At 42.6% G+C, this 27,703-nt stretch overlaps 1 protein-coding gene across 1 annotated transcript; it reads left to right on the top strand.

The window, feature by feature from the left end:
* The first annotated feature begins 36 nt into the window (after nt 1-36).
* LOC308317823 (uncharacterized protein) lies at nt 37-27,231 on the top strand. The gene is made up of 5 exons (XM_080767116.1): nt 37-320; nt 18,413-18,566; nt 19,517-19,734; nt 20,630-20,903; nt 21,669-27,231. Exons 1-5 carry the CDS (start codon nt 261-263, stop codon nt 21,830-21,832), a joined length of 870 nt encoding a protein of 289 aa, XP_080623242.1. The 5' UTR covers nt 37-260; the 3' UTR covers nt 21,833-27,231.
* The last annotated feature ends 472 nt before the right edge of the window (nt 27,232-27,703 follow it).

The following is a 27,703-nucleotide window of genomic DNA, read 5'->3' as shown; positions in this document are numbered from 1 at the left end:
ATTCCAGGCTGCAGTCAGTCAGTGTGAAAAGAAAAGTTGGAACAGTGGAAGCGGAAAAGCATCTGAGTGAGACAGTCTGTGAAGCACACACTTCTACTGAACATCACCCTCCATAGCACCGAGAGCCACGTACGGGATCTGTACATTCAAGTTCAACAACCCCCGTCTCTTCTTCACGTCTCACTTTAAATTCGTCGACTTTGTAACATTTGACAACTGGGAATTGTTGTACTTTAATAGTTTGAGGTGAAGACAAAATAATGATGGATCTTTGGATTGTTTTCGTGCTCGGACTGGCCACGGCGTCTGTCAGTGACAAAGTAAGTTGTGATTTGTTTTTCCACGCTCCTTGTGTTCCCCCCCCCCCCCGGCCCCCCTCATCTATATTTCGTAATTGTGTTTTTAGACGTGCCATGGATGGAGTGCTGACTGAATTTATTGCTGCACAATATTATTATGTTCTTGTTTGTACTGTCTGTGAAAAAAGGCTTTCCACGATACATTTTTATAGTCCACGAAAAGCTACTGTGTGTTTCATGTTTGGAGCGTTTGTACACTTTGTGATTTATAGGTATATTTATTTGGCTTAAATTGGCTATTTTGGATGTTTACATTTCATATAGGAATCATTATTCCTTGATGAGTTGAGGGTATAAAGTATAAAAGGTTCATTAATTTGGACAAAAAGTTCAGCAGTGTTGCAGAAGAACAAACGCAATTCATCATCAAACCCAAGTGTGTGTGTGTGTGTGTGTGTGTGTGTGTGTGTGTGTGGTGTGTAGTGTGTATGTGTGTGTGTCGTGTGTATGCTGTACAGTCTCCATGACAGACAGACAGACAGACCAACAAACACTAGTAAGCAAACCAACTGGACCAATCAAACAGGAGACTATGTAGGCCTACCTTTTCTAGCCAATGTCTCCAATATTCTCTGCATGATGCCACAAAAAGGGACAATAAACAAAATATACAATTTATATTCCATGCCATGTATAGCCTACATATAGGCAGAAATGTGATTGTGTTAACCATATATTCACATAAACTTGATCACAACATCTCACACGGGGCGAATACACTGCATTGCATTAGCCTGTGTTGAAGTCATAGACTGTTGAAGTGCATCATCATTCACGTATGTTACTTATATCTCAGGGTTAAGACCAGTTCAACTCTTTTTATCGGTGGTTTTCATCTACGCCGCAGGGCTGGGAAACCGGCAGAACCTCATTAGTGGTTTATCATTCTGGATCTATAGCCTGGGGGGGACAAGTTGTGACCCAGGGCAGGATAAGCAGATAGATAGACCTTCACCTTTTACTGATCCCCCCCCCCCCAAATTCAGCCAGGTGGTGGATGGAGTTGAGAGATGCAACTAATAGTCCGGCAGCCGACAGCATTCTTATGTTTAAAGTGGGAAAATTGGTATATAGTCTTTTTTCTTATTATTGGCCTAAACTATTGTCTGTCTATACATTCATGAATCAACTTGCTGACCCGCTGTCGCTGTCGGTATTGAGCAATTTGTTTTATAGGGGTGTATATATATGTGATTCTACCACTTGCCCAAATGTGCTCAAAATGTGCTGACCTCGTCATCACATTTCATCACATTTGTGATGAAGCTGGCTATGACCGTTTTTAGCCCAAGGAGTGTTTTTTTTTTTGTGCAAAACTAATGCCTGGAATGGATTCAGAATCAGGAATAACCTCTAGTTTGACATGCTCCTTAAAGCATAATGACATTTTTGCCTTTCTATATAGGATGTTAATGGTAGGTAGGATCACATTATAAACCCCTATAAAAAAAGTAGCTCAATGTTGACAGCCGGTCAGCAAGTGGATTCATTAATAGACAATATTTTAGGCCATAAAAAAGACTATATACCAAATTTCCCCACCCCACAAGCCCCGCTCCTGGACTATAAAGTAAACATTTATCGTCTTGTTGTCGGGCAGAACCCCCTTGTCTCCATATTCTAACTTTTTTTCCCCGTACACAACAATAACAACACAAAAGCATCAACAGTAGCAGATCTGCAAGCTCGTTTTGAGTCATTGAATACTTTGCAGAAATAAAGCACAGTCAAAAGTATACAGTTCAATCCAAGGCCTGCTAAAGAGGATTAACAACAACCCAAGAAGCCTATATGGCTTCATTACATTGGGGTCCTTCATATTCAATTAATCGCGCCGCATTTGAGCTTGAAGATGTGGCCACTCTTGCTGTTTTTTAATTTGAAACCCCGGAATCTGAACTGTTATGGACATAGTATGAGGTTTAACTTTCCACCCAACAGAGACGATATATATTTTTTATCAGTCATTAATCCAAGAACAGAGCAGGGTGCATGTGGGGCTTGGTTACAACATGGAGTGTGATGATGTCTCCTTCCTGGCACAAAGGACTGACCGAGGAGTCACACAGTCAGTGTTGAGGAACGGTGTGTGTGTGTGTGTGTGGGCTGACTGTGCTCCTCATCCCTGCTAGCTCATCATTTGGGGGCGGCTGTGGCTCAGGAGGTAGAGCAGGTCGCCCAATGATCCGTGGGTCTGCGGTTCGAATCCCGGCTGCTCCTCCTCCTCCTGTCCACATGTCGAAGTGTCCTTGGGCAAGACACTGAACCCCACATTGCCTCCAATGAGTCGGTCGGTGCTATCTTGCCACCATTGGTTGGTGTGTGAATGTGGGAAGTGAGGACGCTGGCGTCGACTGTTCCATTGTAAAGCGCTATAAAAATGGAATCCATTATTATTATTATTATAGAGGGGACGCGAGGGGTTCATCAGGATAGCATCCATCTTCCTTCTACTTCTCGTCCTCTCCACCTCCAGATGATTGTCCAGTCATCGGCAAAGCGATGGAGTATATTATTATAATTTAAGCTCACGAGAAAGGAGAAGCCCTTCTAGGCTTACTTCAGGCACACTGTGTGTGTGTGTGTGCTGCAGATTTCAATGAATCAAATAAAGCAATATTTTCCTAGTCTAAAGAGAAGGGGTTCACACACAGTCATGTTTATAGTCTAAAGTTTAGACTATAAATAAATGGTAAATGGTGCATTTATATAGCGACTTTATCCAAGGCGCTTTACATACAGTAGATTGTGCATTTCATTCACCCATTCACACACACACATTCATACACCGATGGCGGCGGAAACCATGCAGGGCACCGACCAGCTCATCGGGAGCAATTAGGGGTTCAGTGTCTTGCTCAAGGACACTTCGACACTAACTCTGGGGGGAGCCCACAGGGTTCCAACTGGCAACCTTGCGGTTACCTTCCTGCCACTCTACCCCTGAGCCACCGCCGCCCTGCAAAGTCAAATAATACTGTATGACTTTGCATTACCACACACTGCAGTGGTTCTCAAACTATTGAGACCCTCCCCCCCCCCCCCCCAAATAGAAGGTATGCAGTATGCACGTGACATCATCATCATCAAACCAGGAAGTTATGCGGGAACGCCTACTGAGTGTCAAAAAACTACTTCCTGGAGTGACAGCCCATACATCCAAACAGAAAAGTCCTATTTGATTGCATGAAATTACTTTAAACAACATTAAATTCACTGTGTCACTCACTTTGCCACTCAATCTGCCATTCACTTTATGCATGCGCATACCCTCTATATATATTTATTGTTTTGCCACAGACTCCATCTGAAAACATTTTGCCAGGGACCTCCAGGAGAGAAGATTTATGTTAAAAAATAGAATTTTCAATAATATTTAGCATTTTCAATATTGCTTGTACTGTACATGATCTGCTATTTTAATAATAGCCAATGTATAAAGTGGTTAGAATGTTATTGATAACTGAGTAGCCCGTGCTGGAACAGATTTATATTAATGTATATATTTGGGATATATATATATATATATATATATATATAGTGTATCCCATAATCACAAGTTTCCGAACAAAATGCAACCGATAAAATCATTGAGGGGACAGAGAAAGAGTGACTATAGTCTTTTAGTGGCTTATTTCTCTGGTCTCTTTTCTGTCTCTCAGTCTGAACTGAACTGTCTTGTTTTTTCTCTATCAAGTGTCTGGTGGAAAGTTAGAAAACACCTGGACACGGCCGCAGCGCCTAAAGCACCGCAACGGTCCTCTCTACGCTGTCATAAATATGTTTCCGTGGTGATTCATAAGACTGTAAAAGTCTGAGCAGGGAATTGTTAAGGGGATTGAGAGAGAACGATAATCAGAGAGAGAGAGAGAGACACCTAAGCACTTTGCAAGTTGAAATCCTTAGCAGAAAACAATAGCGGATCGATTTGGGTATTTCCAGCGAAAGATTTCCCTGCGCTGCGATAACATAAAACGGATCAAAATGCACACTAGTATAGACTGAGCCCTGAGGGACTCCGCTCAACGCTACAGGGTTTTAAGTGGTTGAGAGAGAGCGAGAGAGAGAGAGACTCCAGAAATATGGACTCTTTTATTGGTGATTTATGGAGCATGGAGGTTTGTATGAATGGTAGAGATGTGTAACGTGAGCCGTCCCTTGGGGGGGAATGTGTGTGGAGTGAGAACCAGCAGCAGCACGGCCAAGAAGACCACAGAAACAGTGGCTCAGGGGGTATAGAGAAGTGGCCCCCGGTAGATCTTGGCTGGGTGTGGGAACCGAGAACCGCAAAGGTTCCCAGTTCGATCCCCGGGGGCTCCCCCGGGGAGTTACTGTATAGTGTTAGTGTCGGTGTGTCCTTGAGCAAGACTCTGTCTGAAGCCGTAATTGCTGCCGATGAGCAGGTTGGTGCCTTGCATGGTTTCCCCTGGTGGGTGGGTGTGTGGGTGTGTGTGTGTGTGTGTGTGTGTGTGTGTGAATGGGTGAATGTATGCGCTTTGGATGAAGGCACCATTTACCATTCACACTGTTACTGTAACTATGTAAAATGTACTGTCGATTGAACAGCACTGTGGCTCACCATCTGTGGTTTCTTTTATTTGGCATAAATGTGGTCCATAACGTCCGGAATTTGCTGATACTAAATGTTGTTTAGTTTAAACGTGGTCTCTTCCTAGACTGAAATTACTAATTGTTTCTTAATACTTTATTTGAATCATTATTGTGCAGCCCCATGTTAAATACTTACTTGGTGGTTCCTTCCCCTTTTTTTTACCTTCTACACCGTGACCAAATCTCTGCTTGTAGATCTGCTTGCAGATGATTTGCGTCTACTCCTATGTGGTTAAAGAAGTGTGAAAATCGCATAAAAATAGCATAGCGTTTCGCAACCTGTGGCTGGCCGTGGGACCACCGAAAGTGTGAGGAAAGATGTTTTAATGAGTTCACACAGAGTCACTTTTGAATGACGTATGCACAGAGACCACACATTGCAGTTGTTGCAGTTCTAGCTGAATAAGTGTATTAACCTTTTTATGTGTTGATGGGTGCGGGTTGGAGAGAGTTTACAGAGAGTGTAAACACACACCGACAACGTCGGTCTCTGTATCATTGATTTGAACTGTAGAGTAGAACCGCTGACTTTGTGATACTTTAAAAACGGACTGCTTCCCAAATGTTTTCGCCCGTGGCCCAAAAGAGAAATTAGACATTCCCCCGGGACCCAAATTAGTGAAAATAGCAGATCTACAAGCTCACAACACGGCACTTCGTGCCACGTTGTCTCTTTCGTTTCAGCGATTCCTTTTGAGATTTTACCGGCGATTTCTTTATTAATGTCACATTCAATAGATCCTGTGATCTCTTGTGGCCAGATATAATTTATTGGGGTCTAGTAAGACTATAGGAAATCATACAAAAATAAATCACCATATTATTGTATTAAAAAAAATACACATTTAGGACCATGTTCGAATGCCCCGGCCCCCTGTCAAAAGTAGCCAAACGAAAGAAAGCAGCAAATGAACAACAATGAATACTCATCTTTTACTTTCTTTAATATAAAGAACCTAAAACATGAACCTTGGTTGGAAAAAAAAAACTGAAGTTGTCCTTTTAACTTAACCCATTCAGTACAGGAACCCATTACACTTTTTGAAAAATCGTGCAAATGTGGCGCAAATCTTTGAATATATATTCTTTCTTTCATTTTTAACTCAAATCTTTGCTTCTGGGGGGGGGTGGGGGGGGTCCCTGGAACAACATCATTTCAGATGGGAGGTCGGCGGCCAATTTCATGAGATTTCATAAGACTGACATAGAATTAGAAACATAGGTTTCAGAAAACACTTTTGGATTTATAGAAGACATTTTTTTGTAGAAGGTCTAAATGGGTTTTAACTTAAGTAGAACATCTGAGTAGGTTTTTTTTCCACCACTGCTGACACACTGTGGGCGGGGGGTGGTGGTTTCACCATCACCGTTGTCGTCACAGGACACAGGACTGTCCCGTATGAGTCACGCGTCTCCTCCTCCTCCTCCTACACGGCCAGCGAGAAGAAGAACACATTCCTCTGCACTATAGTTTCCACATCGGCAGCGCAACGCAACACAACACAACACGTCCTAAACGTCACCAGGAATGTGTTCCGTCACGTATAGCTGGAGTGACAAACCCCCCCCCCCCCCCGCCAGACGAGAAATGGACATGGCAGCGACTCATCGTCAGTCACACGCACGCACGTCTGTCAGTTCCGTTTAAAAATCACATTCTATTATCGATATGAACGGAGATGATGGAGTAGATGTAAAAGCTAGCTGAAATAGTCCAGTAAAGTAAAAAAAAAAAAAATCGCACCCGTGTGAAGTGAGGGCCGCTAATATACTAAAGTGAGCAAAGTCTATAACTCATGTTGATTACTGATTAGGTGATGTAACGGTGATGTAAAACAGACATTTAAATTCTCTTTATTGTCAATGGGCAATTGTGTTGGGGGGGGGACAAGATGACGTCACATTTCCCTTCATTGTCACATGGCGTTTTTTAAAACAAACATTGAACTAAGAACCAACATTAAACCTGTATTCATTGTCAATGGCGTTTTTTAAAACAAACATTGAACTAAGAACAAACATTAAACCTGTGTTCATTGTCAATGGCGTTTTTTAAAACCCAACATTGAACTAAAAACAAACATTAAACCTGTATATAGGAGGGGCTAGCGCCACACTCATTTTCAACATTGAACTATATATGTCATTAATATAACGCCTTTAGAGTTATTGTGTGGAAATAATACAAAAGTTCCCCCCTCCTGTTTGGCCTAGAACTGGAGGTGTGGAACTTGAGGTCATCATGTGATCAGTGACATCATCAATCACCCCGTGTACTCTTTGGCCTGCAGAGTACACCGGCGTGATGATGTCACTGGTCACATGATCCCACGTTCTAGGCTAAACAGAAGGAGGGGGGGGGGATATTATTTCCACACAACATCTCTAAGGTATATTAACCCATTTAGACCTGACAACGATTCTACAAATGCCTTCTAAATCCTGACGGTGTCGTCAGTCGTTCTCAAACATTTTTTTCAGGACCCCCAGAAATATTATGTAATTGGCCACCGACCCCCCCATCTGAAAATATGTAGTTCCAGGGACCCCCCCCCCCCAGTTGCAAAGATTTCAGTTGAAAAGGTTCACTCTGAAAGAACATATATTCATAGATGTGCGCGCCCACATTTTCACGATTTTTCAAAAACAGCAGACCTACAAGCTCGTATAGTGCGCTCTGTGCCGCGCTACGAGCTTGTAGATCTGCTGTTTTTCAATAGTTCAACATATAATAGTTCAATGTTGAAGATGAGTGGTATTCCCCTTGAAGTAAATGTACTTAGTTACTTTCCACCACTACGTGTGTGTGTGTGTGTGTGTGTGTGTGTGTGTGTGTGTGTGACTCATACAGGACAGGTCGTGTGTTGACAGTGATGGTGAAACCAACCAGGTGTGAGCCGTTAAGATTGATTTATGACCGTGTCTGGACGGACGCCATTGTGACTGTGACTGTATTGCTATTTTAAACACTAATAACCTGGTCGTGACCCCCGGGGGGGGTAGGGCAATGATGTCACTGTAGGCATCGTGAGCTTGTAGTAGGAGTGACGCCATCTTCGTATAATATAGGGTTTAAGACAAGTGCTTAAAAAAGAGGTGTGTGACGTGTAAAATCACAGTCGTAGTAGAATATTGGATTGTCCTCACAAATATAGTAACTCAAACGTGTGTGTGTGTGTGTGTGTGTGTGTGTGTGTGTGTGTGTGTGTGTGTGTGTGTCCAATCCATGTGAAACTGCAAGATGTGTAAGTAAACAGTGCTGTCCTCCTTGCTGGGCTGCAGGGTGGAGGGAGGGCAGGCCTGTCCAGACAGGTCTCTGCTGTTGTAGTGGGACAGTGAAAAACCGAGCTTCCATTTCATCTTCTGGTGCGCTGAGGAGGTGACGCAGTGGGGAGCACGTACGCATACATACATATATACAGTACATGCATACCACCGCTTTAGGAAATGTCACAAGCTAGCCCTCCTGAATGATTGTTTTCATTTCAGCCGGTCAGTCGATACTAGGAGAGAGAGAGGGAGAGAGAGGGAGGGAGAGGGGAGAGAGAGAGAGAGAGAGACTCTCTCTCTGTTTCTGGCACAACAGCGCCACTTTTGGTACTCGGTGGTACTGGTGCTCATAGTCACACACAAACAAACAAACAAACAAACATGAACACACGGTTGACACAGACATTCCTTTTTTTGAGTGGTTGCACTACTCAAAAAAGAAATCATTAACTGTATAAGTCTGTAACCGGTTCAGTCAAAGTTCATTCATCATGTGACATGTATTGGTCAAACATGTTGTCAATAATTCTGTGTCCATGCATGCGTGATTGCGAGTGTGCGCAGACACACGCGCACACACACACACACACACACACTCTCTGCAGAATCTTGTGCTCACAAGGTGAACTTCCATCCATACATTCTTTGAATGTCTTTCCCCAAACCCCAACCTATAACCCCCATAACTAACAAGCACCACCTTGAGTGTAGACCCCATGCACCACACCCTGACCTAACCCCATGCATCCACCCTTTACCCCACCTCCTCTACTACTGTACTCCGTTGGTAAAGTAAAGTGAGTCAAAGCAAACATTCCAGGACTGTCCTCCTCATTGTATCGTTGTGAGGACGTCTGGGAAGTGCTATAGATCCTAAATCACACGCACGCACACACACACACACACACACACACACACACACACACACACACACACGTACGTACAGCTGTTCACTTAGTGTGTGCTTGATGATGACAGTTGTTAGAGCTCTTACGCAACTTGTGCGTGTGTGCACGTGTGTGTGTGTGTGTGGACCTTAGTAAGTCTAAAACACTGTAAAGGCCCCATTCATTCATACAGTACACAGTTTTAGGTGATAAAGTAAAACAAGAGAGATGTGTTGTTGGGGCTGAGCGGCGAGTGGCTTATCGCCGCGCCGTGTGACGTGATGTTGTCGTTTTCGTTGCGGTCACCTTATCGCCTTAAAAACTGTGAGTATGAATGGGCCTTCAGTCCACGAGGTCATAAGGGGCTATATAGCCGGGTATAACACAGGATTCACAGTTCATGCCTTTTTTTTAATGGGTCGTTCAGTCCGTGACTGCAGCTGCCTTCCGTCTTAAATCCTTGTGTTCCGGGGTTGGACTGGACTGGAGGAGGATCGCACCTCTCCCGGTTCCATCGCCGGCTGGCCCGGCTTCACGTTGTTGAACCCCTTAAAACTCTTCCATCGTGCAGGTCGGTCGACCTTCACCGTCTGCTGTGAATGGAAGCCGCATCACCACGCATGAAGCCTATAGAGCGTCGCAGTCCCCCCCATTTATTTAAAGACCTTTTTAAGCGTCGTACGAAGCCAACTCTTGTCGTGACAAATCATGACGAACACACACAATTTTCCGGGTCAAACAAAGAATTAAAACGGATTTTTTTGTTGTTTTTCTTCTTTGTAATTATTTGTTTGGTCCAAAATATTGTGTGCGTTGTCATGATTTGTCACGACAAGAGTTGGCTTCGTACGACGCTTATAAGGTCTTTAAATAAATACGTTTTGAAATGCCTATATGGGAAAAATGCATTGGGATTCATTTCCTGGGCCACTCGTCGTTCTGAAAGGGGGAGGGACTGCGACGCTCTGTACAGCGTCGTCGTATTCTGGTGCAAACGTTCAGCAGAAATTGCCGATACAAGCTCACATGGTGCTGTGAGCTTGTACTGTAGATCAGCTCTGTTCAGTGAAGAGATATATTATGGTCTAGACTCTAGAGTGACGGCCAGGGCCAAGTTTAAACCCTTGGGGAGCGCTGGTCATCTTAGTATAGAGTTTAAGTGCAAGCACTATTAAAGCACTGTTTAAATGCAGGATGTGATGGTTGAATTGGATTCTGATCGTTAATCCTGGCTTTTGAAGGGATTTTATTTTAATATAATAAGTCTCTGTGTAATAGTGCAGTTTCTTAGCCAGGAGGTTGATGGGTTCTCTGTTCTGTGGAGTCTATTGCAGAGTGGTTGTAGTTAACAATAGAGACGGATGCTGTTGCATGTGTGGAATGCCCTTAAACTCTTGAAAGCTGCACAGCTCTCTGAGAGAGGGAGAGAGACTGAAATACTCAGGACAGGCAGTGTGGCTCAGACTTGTCTTCTATAGTTCTACTGGATCTCTTCTCCACTCATTTCCTCCCTGACATTTTAGTCTAGTCTTATTTAACGAAACTGTCAGTATATTATACAGAGTAATAGTTTTAGTCATCATAGTTTTCGTTATATTTGGTGTTCGTCTGTGGGGGGGGGAAAAGGTAGTCGACGAACATTTTTCGTCATAGTTTTTATAGTCAATGAAATCAACGCTGGAACTCGGTTCAACGAATTGCCCCGACTTGTCACGGTGAGATTGTGCGGTGTGAGATTCGGCACCTTTTTCTTAAAGAGTCGAGTCATTGTTGGTGCCTCGTTGTCCGTATATATGCGATGGGAAACACAGTGCTCCTGGCGAACCAAAACCAAACCATTCGTATCACGTACGCCACCAAAGCAACCTTCTCATTATGGCGTGTGTCAGCCTACAGCTACTGCTGCAGCTTCCCAGGCTTGTGTGTGTGTGTGTGTGTGTGTGTGTGTGTGTGTGTGTGTGTGTGTGGTGTGTGTGTGTGTGTGTGTGTGTGACGTGTGTGTGTGTGTGTGTGTGTGGTGACAGTCTGGCGGCAGAGGGACGCCTTACTGGATCAGTGTGTTAGGGATAGGATTCATTTCAAACCAAGCGGACCGACGACATGACTCGTGTCGCATACCGTATGACTATTCTTGCATGACACCGCTGTGTGATGATATATATATATATATATATAATAGGCCTTAACGCATTTAGACCTGCGGACGATTCTACAAATGCTTTCTAAATCCTGACGGTTTTCTGAAAAACCTCATGTTTCTATGTCAGTCGTTCCCCAACTGTCAAGGACCCCCAAAGAATTGGATCGTATTTGGCCTCCGAACCTCATGTCGAAAACCCTGCAGAAGCAAAGATTTTAGTTAAAAACGTTTGCTCTGAAAGAATATATATCTATTCCAAATTTGCGCCACATTTTCACGATTTTTCCAAAAATAGCAGATCTACAAGTTCCGCGCTATGAGCTTGTAGATCTGCTATTTTTCAATAGCTAAATTATAACATAACACCAAAAGGGGTTCCCGGCTCCCGCCCAGTTTGGGTTAAGCCGTTAAATGATTTCAGTGTACAGTATAAACATATTGTTGCTCTCCCGGACATATATCTCCAAATTTTTGTGGGTAATTTCTTTTTGACGTAAATGAACATCATCATACTACTGCGACCGCGTCACTCAAAAGCATCAAAAGCATAGCAGATCCATTCCACAAGCTCGAGGTTGTCTATCTGCCATGTTTGTATTTGCAACCCTGAAAAGTCACAATTTGGGACATATATGATTCATTTACTGTCCGTATTATACATTTTTAAGTGCTCGTTGTTTATTCGATTCATTGATTTGAAAAGGTCATTCATTGATGAAATAAATTGGTAAAGAAAGAAAATAAAGACAGACTTTGTTCATTGTATATAGCAATGACTTCCACCTCTCTGCCTTCTATTGCAGTGTATAGTGGATGACGGATGTCCAGCTATTTCTCACACGTACGAGTGAAATATCGACAGTCTCTTCTTTACGTCATCCAGAAAAGGCCTTTTAAAAGAACGCTTGTAAGATTTTGTTCCTCCAAACGAACTGTACCCGTGTGCCGTGACGTTGCAGAGCGGATCAGGGCAGAGGGTCATATGTATGTTATTCTCTGGTGTGTTTATCTCCACTCAGATTGACACAGCCCCGTCTTTTTCTGTCTTGACTTTTATTTATTTCCCTTTTCCTCTTCCCTCCTCGCAGTCTTCCCTCCTGGCACTTTTACACATGCACGCACGCACGCCACACACACACTGTGACACACACACACACACACACACACACACACACACACACACACACACACGCACACACACGCTGCCTACTAGTCCACAGCCAAGAGAGACTGCTACTCTGGTGGAGAAGATTTATGGTGTGTGTGTGCGCGCGTGTGTGTTTTACTATACTTGTGAGGACCAAATGGACTCCCCACGGTTAAAAATGGCAAAAATTGTCATTCATAAAACCGCTGTGCTGAAATGTTGACGTCCTCACAAGTCTAGTAATAAAAACATTTTTAAGTATGTGTACGCACGCGTGTGTGAGCGTATGCATGGGGTGTGCATGTGGTGTGTGTGTGCACGTGAAGCGTGTGCATGGGGTGTGCGTGTGGTGTGTGTGTGTGTGTGTGCACGTGCTCACGGCATGCCAACTCATCTCTGACACGCGGGGTGAACGTGTATATGGTTGTTATGTGGTGTTTAGACTAGCTAGATGGTGTGTTTAGGGCTGTTCCTGCCCTTTAAAAAGGCACACGGGCACAGTTTTAACAACAAGCATAAACTATTCCACTTGTCTGGTGGACAGTGGACACGGTGCACTGATTTGACCAATTTGCTCTTTTTGCAAGATCCAAGGGGGCTTTATTTACTGGGTACTGTGCTGTGGATTTTTTATTTGATTTGGGGCGGAAAAACTGTTTACAGATCATGAAAGTCAAGATGGGATTTAAAAGGTGTTGCGGGGAGTGTTTTGGGCGGGAGGAGTATAGGAGTCGAAGAGGCCCTACAGTATGTCCTCCCGGTGGGGGCTCCTCACTGCCAGCCTGTGCCAGGTGAGCCAGTTTAGGACGCAACAGCAAGTGACGACACGGAAATGTGTGTGTGGGGAGGAACCAGTTGTCATAATAACGACTAAATTCGGGAGAAAAGGGGGGTACAAATGATACAATTGGGGTGTATTTTGTATTCCCTGCTCTTCTGTTGAGACATTTCGATCGTGTCAAAGGTCATGTCTCACCTATAGACACGAGATCCGGCACGGTCAAAAATCGATGTATCTCCCGAGAACGCAGGCCGACTCCATATGGTCAAAACTGAGCTGGTATAGGCCTGGGCCGTGGCTCAGCGGTCCAGGCACCTTGGCTGGCAATCCAGTCTGGCAGTGTGCCGCCGGTTCGACTCCCGATCCCGACGACGGCCTTTACTGCATGTCACCCCCCCCCCCCATCTCTCTCCCCCATTTCCTGTCAGCCTACTGTCTGTCCCTCCATAAAAACATATTAAATGAAGGAGAAAGCCATAAAAAAACCAATTGATCATCTGGTAATTAGCTCAACCGGGTTCAAACGTGGCATATAAGAGGAATGTTGCATACCGTAAGTTCTGCTTTAATTAAGGGAAGGTGTAAAATCTCTAGAGCCAGTGTTTTCGCATGCATATTATTATACTTTACTTAGATAGATAACATCGATAGTTGACATATTTCCCCCCCCCCCCGAATAGGAATGCCAGAGTTAATGTGGTGACGTTAATATAATTCCTATGATGAACCGACTGCAAAGCCATGCTTCCACTGAATGGATCTTCACTCGGTACTGGACGTAATGGACATTTAATGTGTTACAGGAAAGACGCGCACGAACATCCCCACTCTTTCCTTCTGAACACCTGTGTTATTGGAGCAGTCTCTCTCTCTCTCTCTCTCTCTCTCTCTCTCTCTCTCTCTCTCTCTCTCTCTCTCTCTCAAACCATCTGCATATTATTTCAACTTTTTATGTTTTTCGTAAATCAATGTCCTACTACTTCATCCTACTACTGTGTCACTCAAAAGTAGCAAAAGTAGCCGATCTACAAGCTTGCAACACGTAGTGAACTTGTACTGTACAATAATGTAGCCTACATCAGCATTCTTTCCCATTTTTAGGTGTTTCTTTTTTTTTTTACATATTGTAAAAGTAAACGTAGTTAATTCTGTTAATAGTGAACCAATGAAAAGTACTGACAAGAGCTTAAATAATAACTAAACATTGGATCCATTGGAAGACATTTATACTTTGGCTATTCAAAGATTGCAGATCCACAAGCTCACATGTGCGTCTCTTTCTGTCGCGTATAACGGCTATTCTTTTCCCGTAGATCTTCTCTTCTGGGTGTTCCGTGGCGCGAAAACGTGTTGTTTTTTTAACCACTGGTCCTTGAGGGGGTTCCTTTACGGGTCCGTTTGGTTTAATTTCACACTCAAGAGTCCCATTCTGAAGGTCGCAAGACCGAAACGTTGCTTTCTTTAAAAAAAAAAAAATGCTCTTGAACTATAGCAAGTGGCGGTGTGCGCCTGTGCGGGTGTCCCTTCTTTCTCCTACACTCTCAAGAGAGTAAATGATTGCTAAACATCTGCATTGCTTAATATACAAGAAGTCTACACAATTAGAGAATGTAGAAGAGTTGTTATTTTTGACCGTAACACGTTTGCCTGAAAAAGGTTGAAAACCACTGCATTAGACTATAGACTAGATTCTTGTTTCCATTTCAGTTTTTGCACATACGAGGTTTTTGGCCCCGCCGACAGCTCAGACGCTTTGCCATCCCCCCTCGTCCCCCCTCCCCTCCCCTCCCATCCCCCCCGCTCTCTGCACCTGTGTTAATAGCAGCGTGCTCCTCATACCAGACATACCTGAGGTCTCAATGGGCTGCATTGAGTCTTACAGTAAACATCTGCAGCTTATTCCTCGTCTCTCCGTCTCCGCTCTGGATTCATTTCACACGCTTCACTTTCTCCCTCATCATTAATGTCCGAGCTCAGCTGTCCCTTCCTTTCCCTTAACCGTGGCAATCCCATTTTTTTTATGTATTTATTTGTTTACTTTCCAGGGTTTTTTTAAAACTCTACGAGCTTCTGTGTCATTTTTATAGCATTGGCTAATTCACTGTGGGAGAAAAGAAAACCTTGGCACACCTAGAAATCAGGCGGTATATGCACTGCAGGTGCGTATAGGCCAGTGGACATCAATGAAAGCAATAAGGTATACACCCCCGCGCACACTCGTGTGTTATTTGCTCGGTACAGTATTTTCTTAATTAATGAAGCAACGTTTCCGGTCCCTCCGGACCTTCGTTGCTTCATTAAATAAGAAAATACTCATGTAATACACAGTGTGTAGTTGGCTATTCAAAAATAGCAGATACAGGGGTTGACCCACTTAAGGTCTCAGAGGCTGTACTTGTGTGTGTGTGTGTGTGTGTGTGTGTGTGTGTGTGTGTGTGTGTGTGTGTGTGTGTGTGTGTGTGTGTGTGTGTGTGTGTGTGTGTGTGTGTGTGACATCCTCCCTGTCTCTGCTTGGCTTCACAAAATGACTGTCATAGCTCTTAAAAATAAATCAACATGAAAGAATCAATGCACACTCCATTTACAGTCATAGGCCTAAATGGGAGTAGTGAATACAGGCTGTAGCACGCACGCACGCACGCACGCACACACACACACACACACACACACACACAGTCACACACACCCTCTATCTCTCCGACTCCTTTTTAAGATTTTCTTTCTGTCTTATTAGACGCTAGTGCTGCACAATGAATAACAAAGAGATTGAGATCTTGAGATTCAGACACCCATACAGTATGCAATCTCATTTTGTGAAGAATCGTGCAAGCACTAGTTGGCTGTCCAATTCATTTGAGTTACTCTAATGTTTTTGTTTGTTGTTTTCATAGGAAAAAATGAGAGTTGTGTGATAATCGTGCAGCACTGTTAGACGCTAGACAGTAGAGAAGGAGAGAGAGAGTTCTAAAGCTCTAATAGAGAGAGAGAGAGAGAGAGAGAGAGACATGGGGAGGAGAGTATTTCCGCTTTTCAAAGCTTTATACCTTTTTTGAGCATTTCAAACCCAGCTCCTAAGCCTCCTATTCCACATGTTTTTGATCCAAAATGAATGAATTACATTCAAGGTGATATTATGTCTGCGTAGGGCATTCACTTCTAGTCATTTTTACTAGTTGACTAATTGCCTAGTTTACTAGTCGACTAGTTGTTAAACTACTTCATTTTATATATATATATATATATATTATATATTTAATATTTATACATTTAAAAACTGTGTACATTGGTGACTATAAAATCTACCTGATCTTAAGGCCTACAAAATCGGGGATTTTTTTTTCTTCAACTAGTCAACTAGTACCAACAAGGTCGACTAGTGGATTTACTAGTCCACTAGTTGAATAGTCGACTAGCTGCTTAATGCCCTGTACTAGCTAGTAGCATAGCATCTATCAGATGACACAAGGAGAGAGAGAGAGAGGAGTGCTAGAGTGGAGTCTAAATAGGTGGGTTTTCAAAGTGCGGTGGAAAAAGCTGGGGAGTGAGTCTGCAGTTTCTTCTGACTGCCACTTAAAAAAAGTAGAGTTTATTGCACACGACGACTGCACCGCTCGGGAGCCAAGAGGGAGAAGGGGAAAGAGTCTAGGATGTGTGGAGCGTTGGCCAGGGTGCTTTTATTTAGAGAAGGGACAAACGCACTTCCCTTACATGTTTCTGGGAACACGTAAGGGAGATGTAAGCCAGAGCTCCAAGAGTGGAACGTTAACCCATTTTGGACTGAGGTCGATTAAAAAAAGAATAAGGCTTCTAAATCCTAACATTTTTCTGAAAAACCTATGTTTCTATGTCAGTGGTGCTCAACCTGCTCAAGGTGCTCAAGGTGCTCAACCTTTTTCATGTCGAGGACCCCCAGAATCATCTCTATTGGGTCACGGACCCCCATCTCAAAATATGTAGTTCCAGGGACTCCCCAGAAGCAAATATTTTAGTTAAAAATGTTCGCTCTGAAATATATATATTCAGTGATTTGCGCCACATTTTAACGATTTTTCTAAAATAGCAGACCTACAAGCTCGAGTGGCGCGCTACGAGCTGGTAGATCTGCTATTTTTCAATAGCTAAATTATAACATAGTTTTGGTTCCCGCCCACAATGGGTTAATTATGAATTGAGTGGGCAAAACTATACCTAATATTAAATTGCTTATAGGATCAATATTAGTAAATTAATGATGACCCTTCCACAGTAGTAGCTTTTTAATATTTTAATATTTTTTAATATTTTCCTATCTAATGCCTCATTTGCACATACAAAAATAAAATGAGTAATAATCATTGTCTTCGTGTAAGTAATCAACTGAGGAAGTTTCATGGTGATAACAATTTTATATAGGTATGTTTTTTTTTGCCCACTCAATTCATAATTAACGTTCCAATTTTTGAGCTCTGGCTCATGGACTATAAAGAACCAAAAAGAACTGAACCGGTTCCCACTGGGAACCAACCGGTGTAAGAAGGGTTCTGAGAGAGTGTACAAATGGACCCTTACAGGTCTCGGTCTGTAACTCTGAAATGTAAAAGTTCAATAACCACACAGTCCACATACCATCTCTCAGTGCGATAAAGAAAGACCGTTCTGGAATTGGTTCCTGATTCCTCAATGTTCTTTATTATTTGTCTCCCGAGGAAGAAGTTTGTCTTGGACAAAGGGCCCGCATGCAAGCGTAGCTGCCCTTATGCCCCATGTCGCCGCAGTGCAGCGCCAATACGTCTTTCTTGCTAAAGAAAGATGCTGGATAAAAAAAAGAATACAGTTGTAATTCACTTAATTTTACAACAACACGTTGGAAAAGTTTGAGAGCAAGAGTGTCTGTCCTGTTGTCCGTTTTGTTTGTCTGTTCACACTTGTCGTTGTTTAACTGTTTTTTTGTTTTTTCATGTTTATCACATTTATATGTCTTTCTTTATTATGTATTGTATGTGGAACATTTACATTACCTCATTTTTTTTCATTTTATATAACTGAACTACTCATTATCATTGTCGATAATATTCTGATATACAGATATTCTGTCATATACAAAAAAAATGCTGGAGCCGGTTTCTACGATTCCTCTCGTTCCGAATCCAGACCCTACAGTTTTAGAACTCGATGTGACTTCACCCGTACATTAATGTGTTTGTCCGTTGACACCTCTCTCTCTCTCTCTCTCTCCAGCTCCTGGTGTCGTCCCAGGTGTCGCCCGTCCCCTCGTCGCAGGCAGACGACCTGTACCTGGAGGGACATCCGTCGGGGGACCTCCCCGTGGACGACGAAGGCGACGACGACGACGACATTGTTTCGGGGTCCGGGGATTTCTCCGGGGACTTCTGTAAGACCTCTATCCTTTTTTTTATTTTATTTTATTTTATTTTATTTTATTTTATTTTATTTTATTTTATTTTATTTTATTTTATTTTATTTTATTTTATTTTATTTTATTTTATTTTATTTTATTTTATTTTATTTTATTTTATTTTATTTTATTTTATTTTATTTTATTTTATTTTATTTGTTTCCCAGCAAGACACAGGCAAGAACATTTAAAAGGTAAAAGGATTTATAGAAGAAGAAAAACCACAGGGATGATCTGTCCCTTGAATAAATAACACAATCCAGAGTTATATACATATATAATTATATACTGTATAGATAAGATGCGTGTGTACAGTATATGATTTATTAATCCAACGCTTGTCCATAAAATGCACAAACCTATAGATGCTTAGAGTAATATTCTCAGTATGTATATTCTCATTACTGATTTTCCCATAACCACTTATAAACCCTAGCCTCGGAAACCCAGACGTTTTTATTTCCAGGCAGAAAGAAAAGAAAGTCTGGGACCGAGTCCACTTCAATTCGGCATAGAGTAGCGCAAGCGTCGATCATTCTCTGCTGATTTCTGATCGTCTGCACCTTTGTTAAGTTGACGCACACCCGTACACACACAAACTCCTCTCTCTCTCTAATTAATTAGTCTCATGTCGCGCAGCTGCGTCTAGTTTCTCCCGGCGGATCCTGCCGGGAGCTGCCTATGCAGCCATAGAAAGCATAGGTGGAGCCCAGGCTACTTAAACCCTGTATAATTAGTCGAACAACACAAACAGAAGATTGCTGATCTACGTACAAGCTCTTAACGCGCCACATTGCAGCACGTTTTCAACTTGTAGATTAGCTGTCTCCCCCCCCCAGTCATTTTGAGGTGACAATGGTTTGATGGTTGACGTTAACTTGGGAGCCTTAGGATCCTGATTTTTGGCTCTTCCTTCCTCCCCTCAGTCCACCATGACGTAACGACGCTGACAGACCCGAAGGTCCTGTTCGACATCTTTGAGGTGACGCCCGCCCGCCCCGGCGCGACACAGAGCTCTCCTCCAAACCCACCGACCACGACGGCCGAGGAGGACGACCGCCGGGATCCTCTGGCTCCGACCGCAGCGGAGGACTCATCCGTGACGTCATCGGATGTATTTCCAGAGAAGGAGGAAGACTCGGAGGTAAACCATAAAAACACCAGAGACACGAGTCTTAATAAGGACCTTTCCACTGTGCAAACCCTTGAGACAGTTTTCTGCATTAACTACCGGTTGTATACAGCATGCCGGGGCAGTGGTTCCCAAACTTTTCAGCTCGAGACCCCAAAAAAAAGCCACATCCATTTGGCTCCATTTGAAAATAAAACATTTGAGAACCACTAGTGACTAGTGTATTCATAATGTAGTAAATTCAGTGTCATATTCTGAAGAAATCCTCGAGACTTGACATTCAGTAATTAGTGTGGTTGCCTATATAGACAAGCAGACTGGTGTTATTTGCTGTACACCATTGACGATACAGGGCCAGGCGATGGCATATTTGTATGTGCGTTCCTCGGCCACACACGTGCAGACGGCTTTAACCCATTTTGGGGGCGGGAACCCCTTTTGGTGTTTTAAGCATTTTGTTATACTTTGGCTATTGAAAAATAGCAGATCTACAAGCTCACAGCGTGGCACAGAGTGCCGCGCTATGAACTTGTAGGTCTGCTATTTTTTGAAAAATCATTTTTGGGTTGAGGTTTTTCAGAAAAAAATACATTTTAAAAAGACATCTTTTAACCACCCTATGACGGGAAGCACATCATTTCCGATTAATGACGATTAGTTATGAACTGTCTGATGGAGGTCGGCACAAAGCTATAGCTGAGCCCCTTTTAGTGAGTTTTGATGCTCTGTATCGCCGGCCTGAGGACATTAGTTCGTAGTGGTTATGGAGGGTGTGTGTGTGTGTTGTCCTCAACTATTTGAGAGGCCTTCTCTATTGTCCGTTTTTTATGGATGCTGCTGAGTGACTCCTGGTCCCTCCCAATGATCTTGCCGCTGATCCTCTGTTTCTCTTGGCTCTCTGCGCCAGGTGGTACCGGCAGCAGGGGAGCAGCCCACGGCGGACTGGTCCGATGCCGCCGCCGCCACCAGCAGTCCCACCTCTGCCAGCCCGCCGCCTCCTCCTCCTCCCAGTGAGACGGTTCCGAGCCGAGAGGCCGGAGGGGAAGGTGTCGTGCTGACCAAAGAAGATGGCGGAGGAGTGCAGCTGGAAGGAGGCGCGGGCGGCAGAATGCTGGACCTGGAAACTCCGGAGGAAGGCGTGACGTCGGAGAGCCTATGGGAGAGGACTGAAGTCCTGGCAGGTAAAAAAAAAGTCACATGATGGGGGGTTTTTTTCTTTCTTTTCTTTTTTTTAACCTTCAAAGACAAACGATGTCGCACGTCCTCCGTCTTTTAGTGCTGAGCCAAAATGCAAAAAAAAAAAAACTTGTAGCTCACTTTAAAATGCTTTAAAAGTCTTTCATCCAGCGACAGCAAAACAAAAACCCAGAAACTTTAACTTGACTAAGACAGCTTTTTTTCTTTTTTTTTTACTTTACAATAGAAAATATCACATTTCTTATTTCAAAATTGGATTTTTATTGTTTCAATTGAAAAAGAACAAAAAACAAAAACAAAGTTTCAAACCTTTTTAAAAAGTCTTCCAGCTGCTCTACAGGCTCAACGCATCTCAAACATGACCGATCATCTATTGACGGTGCCATTTGTCTATTTCTTGCATTAAAAAAAACCGTCGTACAACAAAGTATACTTAAAAGGTTTAGTCTCGCTGCAAATTCAGATCGTTTTTCCACCAAATGAAAAAGAAAAAATCATTCTAGCGTCGCCGCGTTCCACACACGGGTGCCCTCAAAAAACGTGCACGGGTTGTCCTAGAATGATCCATTTGAAAGACACAGACGGTAGTATTCCATCATCCCATAGGAATGCATGACGTGTCGCGTGGTGTCCCGGGAAAACCCGTTAAAAAAAAGAATGGTGATCCAGCACCAATAAAACGAAACTGGGGTAAATCATGTTTGGCAGCCATTGTGTCTCAACACCGTTGTGTTTTGTTGTGTTTCCAGCGATCATAGCGTGCGCCGTGGTGGCCTTCCTCTGCGCCATCTGCCTCTTCCTCCTCCTCGCCTACCGGATGAAGAAGAAGGACGAGGGCAGCTACGACCTGGGCGTGACCAAAGTGCCCCCCACGGCCTATCAGAAGGCGCCCACCAAGGAGTTCTACGCCTGAACAGTTTAGTTAGTTAGTTATAGACCAAAAAAAATTAATAACGGGCGACGTACTGACTCCTCTCCGTTCTTCTCAGGACCTTTTTTTTGACATCTGAAGATGACTCTCTTCTCATTTAGAAGCCAAAAAAACCTCACCCCCCCCCCCCCCCCTCTCTTCTCGTTCTCTCCTTTCCACTTTGATCTTCCCCCCCCTCCTCCTCTCGTCTCGTCTCCTCCGTCTTTGCGAAGGAGAAGGAGGAACACAACAAACCAAAGCCACAGTCATGCTTTTTACAATGAAGAAAAACCAAAAAAAAAATCAAAAGTTGAGAAACTCCAGATCTCTGTGACCCAATCTATTCTACAAACAACCACGCAGACAAAAGGATAATCTCGACTCCACGTCTCTCCAGTGCCAATGACATTTACGCGGCTCAGTTTCGACGTGCAAAGAAAAAAAATGAAAAAGAAAAAAAACACCAAAACAACTCTCTTATTACTTATCCCGCCTGATTTTCAAATGTTTCCACCCACTGTTCTTTAAAAGGGTATTGAATGAGAACATTGTGTTTACTGTGGCACCAAAGCTGAGCTGAGCTGTGCTGGGCTGGGCTGTGCCGTGCCGTGTTGTGTTGTGCTGGGCTGGGCCTGGTTCCACATTCCAGACAAAATAAAGGGTTGATGTTATACTGTCCTGTGTGACAACGCTGGACGCCGGGCGGGTCAAAAGCAGCCCCGAGGGGAAGGCGCCGGCTGAAACTTTACCAAAGAGAGAAGCACACGTGGAAGCGCTTTAACACAAAAGGTACGATAAGAGATTATCAGACAAAGGGAGCTCCGTAGTTTAACCACATGAACCCTAAACGTACCCCATTCTGCAAAAGATAGAAGATCTACAGACTCGCAGCACACGTGTTGTGTTGTGAGCTTGTAGATCAGCTATTTGGTGTAGAGGGGGGAAGGGACTAGGACTGGCCAACTGAATAATATAGGGTTTAAGTGGTTAAAATAGTTCATATATATATTTCTTTCCCCATTTATTTGAGGTCAAACTGTCTGTTATTTTTGTTAGCTTGCCTTATTACATTTCATGTTTAAATATTTAGAAAAAGTCATATTTTGTAATGTAATGTGTTCTGTTGTTTTCTATGCTGACAGACTGTGTTTATATACCGGTACGTATTCGTAAGGAACATTTTGTTGTATCTTTCTTTTTTTTTTTTTTTTGCAGAATGACTTTCCAATAGTGTTTTAGTATTCAAAAAAAGATATGTTTATAGGCATTTCCTCAATGCATTTTGTTATTTTCCTTACTCGGAAGAAACTGTATTATTTCATGTCATGTTTTATTGATACGGTTTGTATCCATTGAAATGGTCTGTCAATCTATCCTAAATTAGTGGTCTGAGTAAATGTGTGGTCCATCCAAAGTAATTCACCCCTTGTCAGCCTTCTGATTGGTCCCTGACTGATAAACCAGTAGGCTGGTTCCACCTTGTTTATGTTGAATTTGCTAAAGCTTGATATGCATGATATGCCGAGTCACCATGCTGCACCTGTGATGTGAGTGCACAGAATATCAATATGAAGCAACTGAAAAACATGTAATTTCAATGGTAGTGGACGGAGAGAGAGGATTAATTTTTGTCCAACCACGAAACTGCAAACAATGGGTGCGAAGAGGGTGACACAACCACGGGCGGGACTTGACAAAGGGTGAATTCTCTCATGTGGGGACATGAGTTCATGGCCGCGTCCTTGAGGAGGTTCCAGGTGGTCCCCCCCCCCCAGCTAAATGATGGAGAGTAGGTAACCAAATACACCCTTTAACTCTTGAGAGCAAAAAGAAGATGAAACCCATTTGGTTAAATTTTCCGTGCTGAATTACTGTTAAACATCTGCATTACTTAATTTACACGAAGTCTACACAAATTAGAGGACGTAAAATAATTGTTGTTTTGATCGTTTGCCTGCTGTCTCTCCTTATGGTACCAATATCGATACAGCGTGGAATTGTGGCCAAAAATCACATCCAACGATAACGACATATTCTTTGGTTTTGGGTCCGAGGGAGGCTGAATCTCATTCTCAAAATGGTGGTCGGTGACTCGAATGTTGAATAAATAATGGACCTCGATATGCAAACGGTTCGAAACCACTGGTCTAAAAGCGTCTACAAATCCCAGTACACGTATCACCTATTGTAAACGAGAAGATTCTCTAGTCTAAACGCTTCCTTCCAGGGGTGCTAAGCAAAAGCAACAACAACAAGCGACCAACCAAGTGAGACCTCTGCAAATTCATGTCTACAAGTGTAGCCAAGGTCGATCACTATAATCCAAACGCCTCTCGATGACCCAAAGTGACCGATGTTTTTTGGACCTGAACCAAAGCACATTCCTTTGTGTGAGTTTGTGTGTCCTACGGTGAAGTGTACACATGGCTATTGTGGTTTTGAGTGTGGATTTAAAGTGACAGGGAAACAAATGGTTCTGCAGTCCCCGGAGTCAAGACGTGACCTCTCTGCAGGCATGCTGATTTTCATTTTTTTTTTTTTTTTATCTAGCACACGTTGCCCTGAAATGGCCCTCGCTCTGTAATGTAGTCTACCATACTTTAACCACGTTTAACCCCAGCTAGGTCATAATATTCGCAAAGATATTCTGCGAAATCCCATCAAAAAGTGCTTTTACGTATGTTATTTTTTTGAAAATGTTACGATGCCAGGTTCGGCGTGTGTTTAAAAAAGTGAATGAATGAAACTGAATTCAAAACTATAGTAATGACCACCTGGACCTCTGTCGAGATACACTGTGCCTGATCTTCAATCCTGCATGACCCGGACTCAGATCCAGGCTCTGTTCCACTACCAAATACCAATGAGGCTGTGTGTGTGTTTTTTAACCCATTTTGACCTGAGATCAGATTCTAAAAATGTCTGTTTGAAAATGACAGTTTTCTGAAAAAGCTATGTTTCCATGTCAGTCGTTCTTCGATTTTTCAAAAATAGCAGACCCACAAGCTCGTAGAGCGCCACTCGGTGGCACGCTATATGAGCTTGTAGATCTGCTATTTTTCAATAGCTAAAGCATAACATAATGCTAACACCAAAATGGGTTAAAATGATGTGTGATTTAGTGCCCTGGATGTTTAAAACCAATTGATGTGTAAACCAGATCATGTACTGCATGACAAAGTGAGTAAAAAAAAAAATGTCACTCATGTGAAGTGGTGCCTTTGGGGGCACACGCAAAGTCCATAGACTTGGCTGCCACATGACATAATGTCTGAAAGCCGGTCATTGAAGAGCCACTAAAAAAAAAGAGAGAAAGTGAGGCCTGACATCTAAAGGTGAGGAGCATGCATACCGAATGGTGGTCTGCTATATAATAAAGCTGCTTTTGGTGATGTCATTATCTGCTGTACTCGATGGATGGTGGTGCCATCATCTGGTACCACAGAACAGCGCGGTCCTGTTTTAATCTTTCACTGAGATGTCAGGCTTCACGCAGATTTTGGATTTGGGCCTTGGTTACACTTTTTTAACCCATTCAGAACGGAAGCATTATGTTATACTTTAGCTATTGAAAAGAATAGCAGCTGTAGGTCTGCAATTTTTTGAAGAATCGTGAAAATGTGGTGCAAAATGGAACGAGATATTTTCGGATGGGGCTCGGCGGCCAATTTCATATGATTTTGGGGGTCTTTGACATGAAATATTGAGCACCACTGATATAGAAACAGGTCATTCAGAAAACTGTCATGATTTCGGAGAACATTTTTTTATTTCCAGTGTTAAAGAAATACTGGAATGATTGTTCACGGTGAGTGCACAGAATGTACCTTATCACAGTCGTTAATGTCATTTAAAGTAAAATACATTTTCAAATGTAAAAAAAGCAGAAATGGCTGATCTACAAGCTTACAGCGTGTCACAAAGTAAGCATTGTAAGCTTTATAGATCAGCTATTTATATCGGTTAAGTATAACATTTATACATAGGTCAGTTATTTCTTTGAATACCGGTATTTATTATTATTCGTCATAAAGGGACTACGTGAAAAACTTATTTTAAGGATTTATAAATATTATCAACAGAAAGTAACAGCAACAGGAGCAGTTATTGAATTGACTACCGTATACTTTGTGATGATTTAAGTAAAATGTCATATGTAGTGGGAAAATATCTGAAAAGAATATCTGCCCTTTGCAATTTTTTATTACCAAACCAAAAGCAGAAATGTTTTTAAAAAAATAGAATAAATGTATTCAATGTGTTCCAAATATGTACAATTCAATCGTTAATCTCAATTATTTGTGTGACGATTAATCGGCGATAATCGTGACAGCCCCAGATATAGAACACGTGCACGCTCACTGAGGCCTCATTCACACGTATCAACACCAATCAAGCAAATGTTTGGTCTTTTTTTTTAGGGCCACCACAATGCTTTTCCAATGGGAGTCACATGGTTTGATCAAACATTTGTGTTGTGATTGCTGGTGGTGTTCTGCCCCTCCCCCTTCATCAAACACAAATGTTAATGTTCGGTCAAACCATGTGACTCCCATTGGAAAAGCATTCTGTTGGCCTAAAGAAAACGGTGTTTGGTACGTGTGTATGAGGCCCTACAGTATCTTTAATCAACCACTTGAGCCCTAAATGCTTTGTGGTGCATGCCGTGGGGCTGAGGATAGCCAATCTACAAGCTCACAACGCGCTGGGATGCAAAGCCTTGTGATCTTGTAGATCTGCTGTGTGTTTTCTTGCCTAATGATCTGCCCAAAATGGGGACGCCAGTGGTTTAATGAATTGATGTCCTATAGTCTCTCAGGTGTCCTCGATCAGAATCACATGTTAATGTTTACCGGTGATTTATTAAACACACTTCCTCTTCTGATCCTCAAATGTATCTATAGGCGTGTATGCTGGTGGTGATACTATAATTTATACAGTATGTATTAATTTATAATAAAAATAGACCATAATAGTTGTACTGTTAGTAAAATATACATATAAATTATATGTTGGAGTGTACAGTATTTAGACATTTCAAGCCTTGGTGTGCCTATACTGCATTGGTTTTTATTCTTTCTTTTTTTCCCTTTTTTTTGTTGACAAGGCTGCATTCAAGTTCAGTCGATTCTGAAGGTGGAACATTCAAATATAGGAAAGTAAAATGAAGTTGATGTAATTTGGTAATGCCAGTAATAAATAAACTGCACTTTTTCTATACATTTGGAGTTGAGCAGAATTATGATGAATGCACCACGTACAGCTTTATAGTTTTTACAAAGACATTCCTCTCTAGACGACATGTTACTGACACAATGGTGACCTGGAGAAAACCTGTTCTTTCTGAAACAGCGTTGTATCTTGTGGGACTCACTACTGAATAAAAGAAATGCTGAAACGGATGTTTGGGTATAGGTTTTCATTATTACTTTGACTCTCTTTGTTTGAAGAAGCTGTTTGTTTGACACCGTGAGCCCTACTTTATACTTTGTTATATTATACGATGGTGCAGTGACTCGTACTGTGAAATGCAACGATCAGGCTGTGACCCCCAAAGTCATCATATGAAGCCTATGATTATTTTTTGGGGGTCCCCAGTTCAAATAATAATATTATTTGAACTGGGGACCCCAAAAAATAATCATGGGCCTATTTGAACTTGGAAGCACTTGGAATTGTAAGAGTTGTTTACTTTTAGTTTGACACCACAGATATACAGTAGGCCTTGAATTCTCTCTCTCTCTCTCTCTCTCTCTCTCTCTGGTTTGCTCTCTTTCCAAACAACTCTCACTCCTCTACAATCTTCTTGCCTTTTTGACCTGACCTCCGCCAACCTTCTCTTCTTCACCTGCTCATTTCTCTGTCATTCAAACA

Source organism: Protomyctophum bolini (genome assembly GCF_963924005.1).
Source record: "Protomyctophum bolini genome assembly, chromosome: 7".
Classification (NCBI taxonomy): Eukaryota; Metazoa; Chordata; class Actinopteri; order Myctophiformes; family Myctophidae; genus Protomyctophum; species Protomyctophum bolini.
Note: the sequence above shows the minus strand (reverse complement) of the source record. Positions and strands in the feature narration are given on the sequence as shown.

Excerpts from the sequence above, each read along its gene's own strand:
- LOC308317823 (XM_080767116.1), top strand. The coding sequence starts at position 261 with ATGATGGATCTTTGGATTGTTTTCGTGCTCGGACTGGCCACGGCGTCT. Across the intron at positions 321-18,412 it reads CGGCGTCTGTCAGTGACAAA|CTCCTGGTGTCGTCCCAGGT; the intron begins GTAAGTTGTGAT and ends CTCTCTCTCCAG. Across the intron at positions 19,735-20,629 it reads AGAAGGAGGAAGACTCGGAG|GTGGTACCGGCAGCAGGGGA; the intron begins GTAAACCATAAA and ends TCTCTGCGCCAG.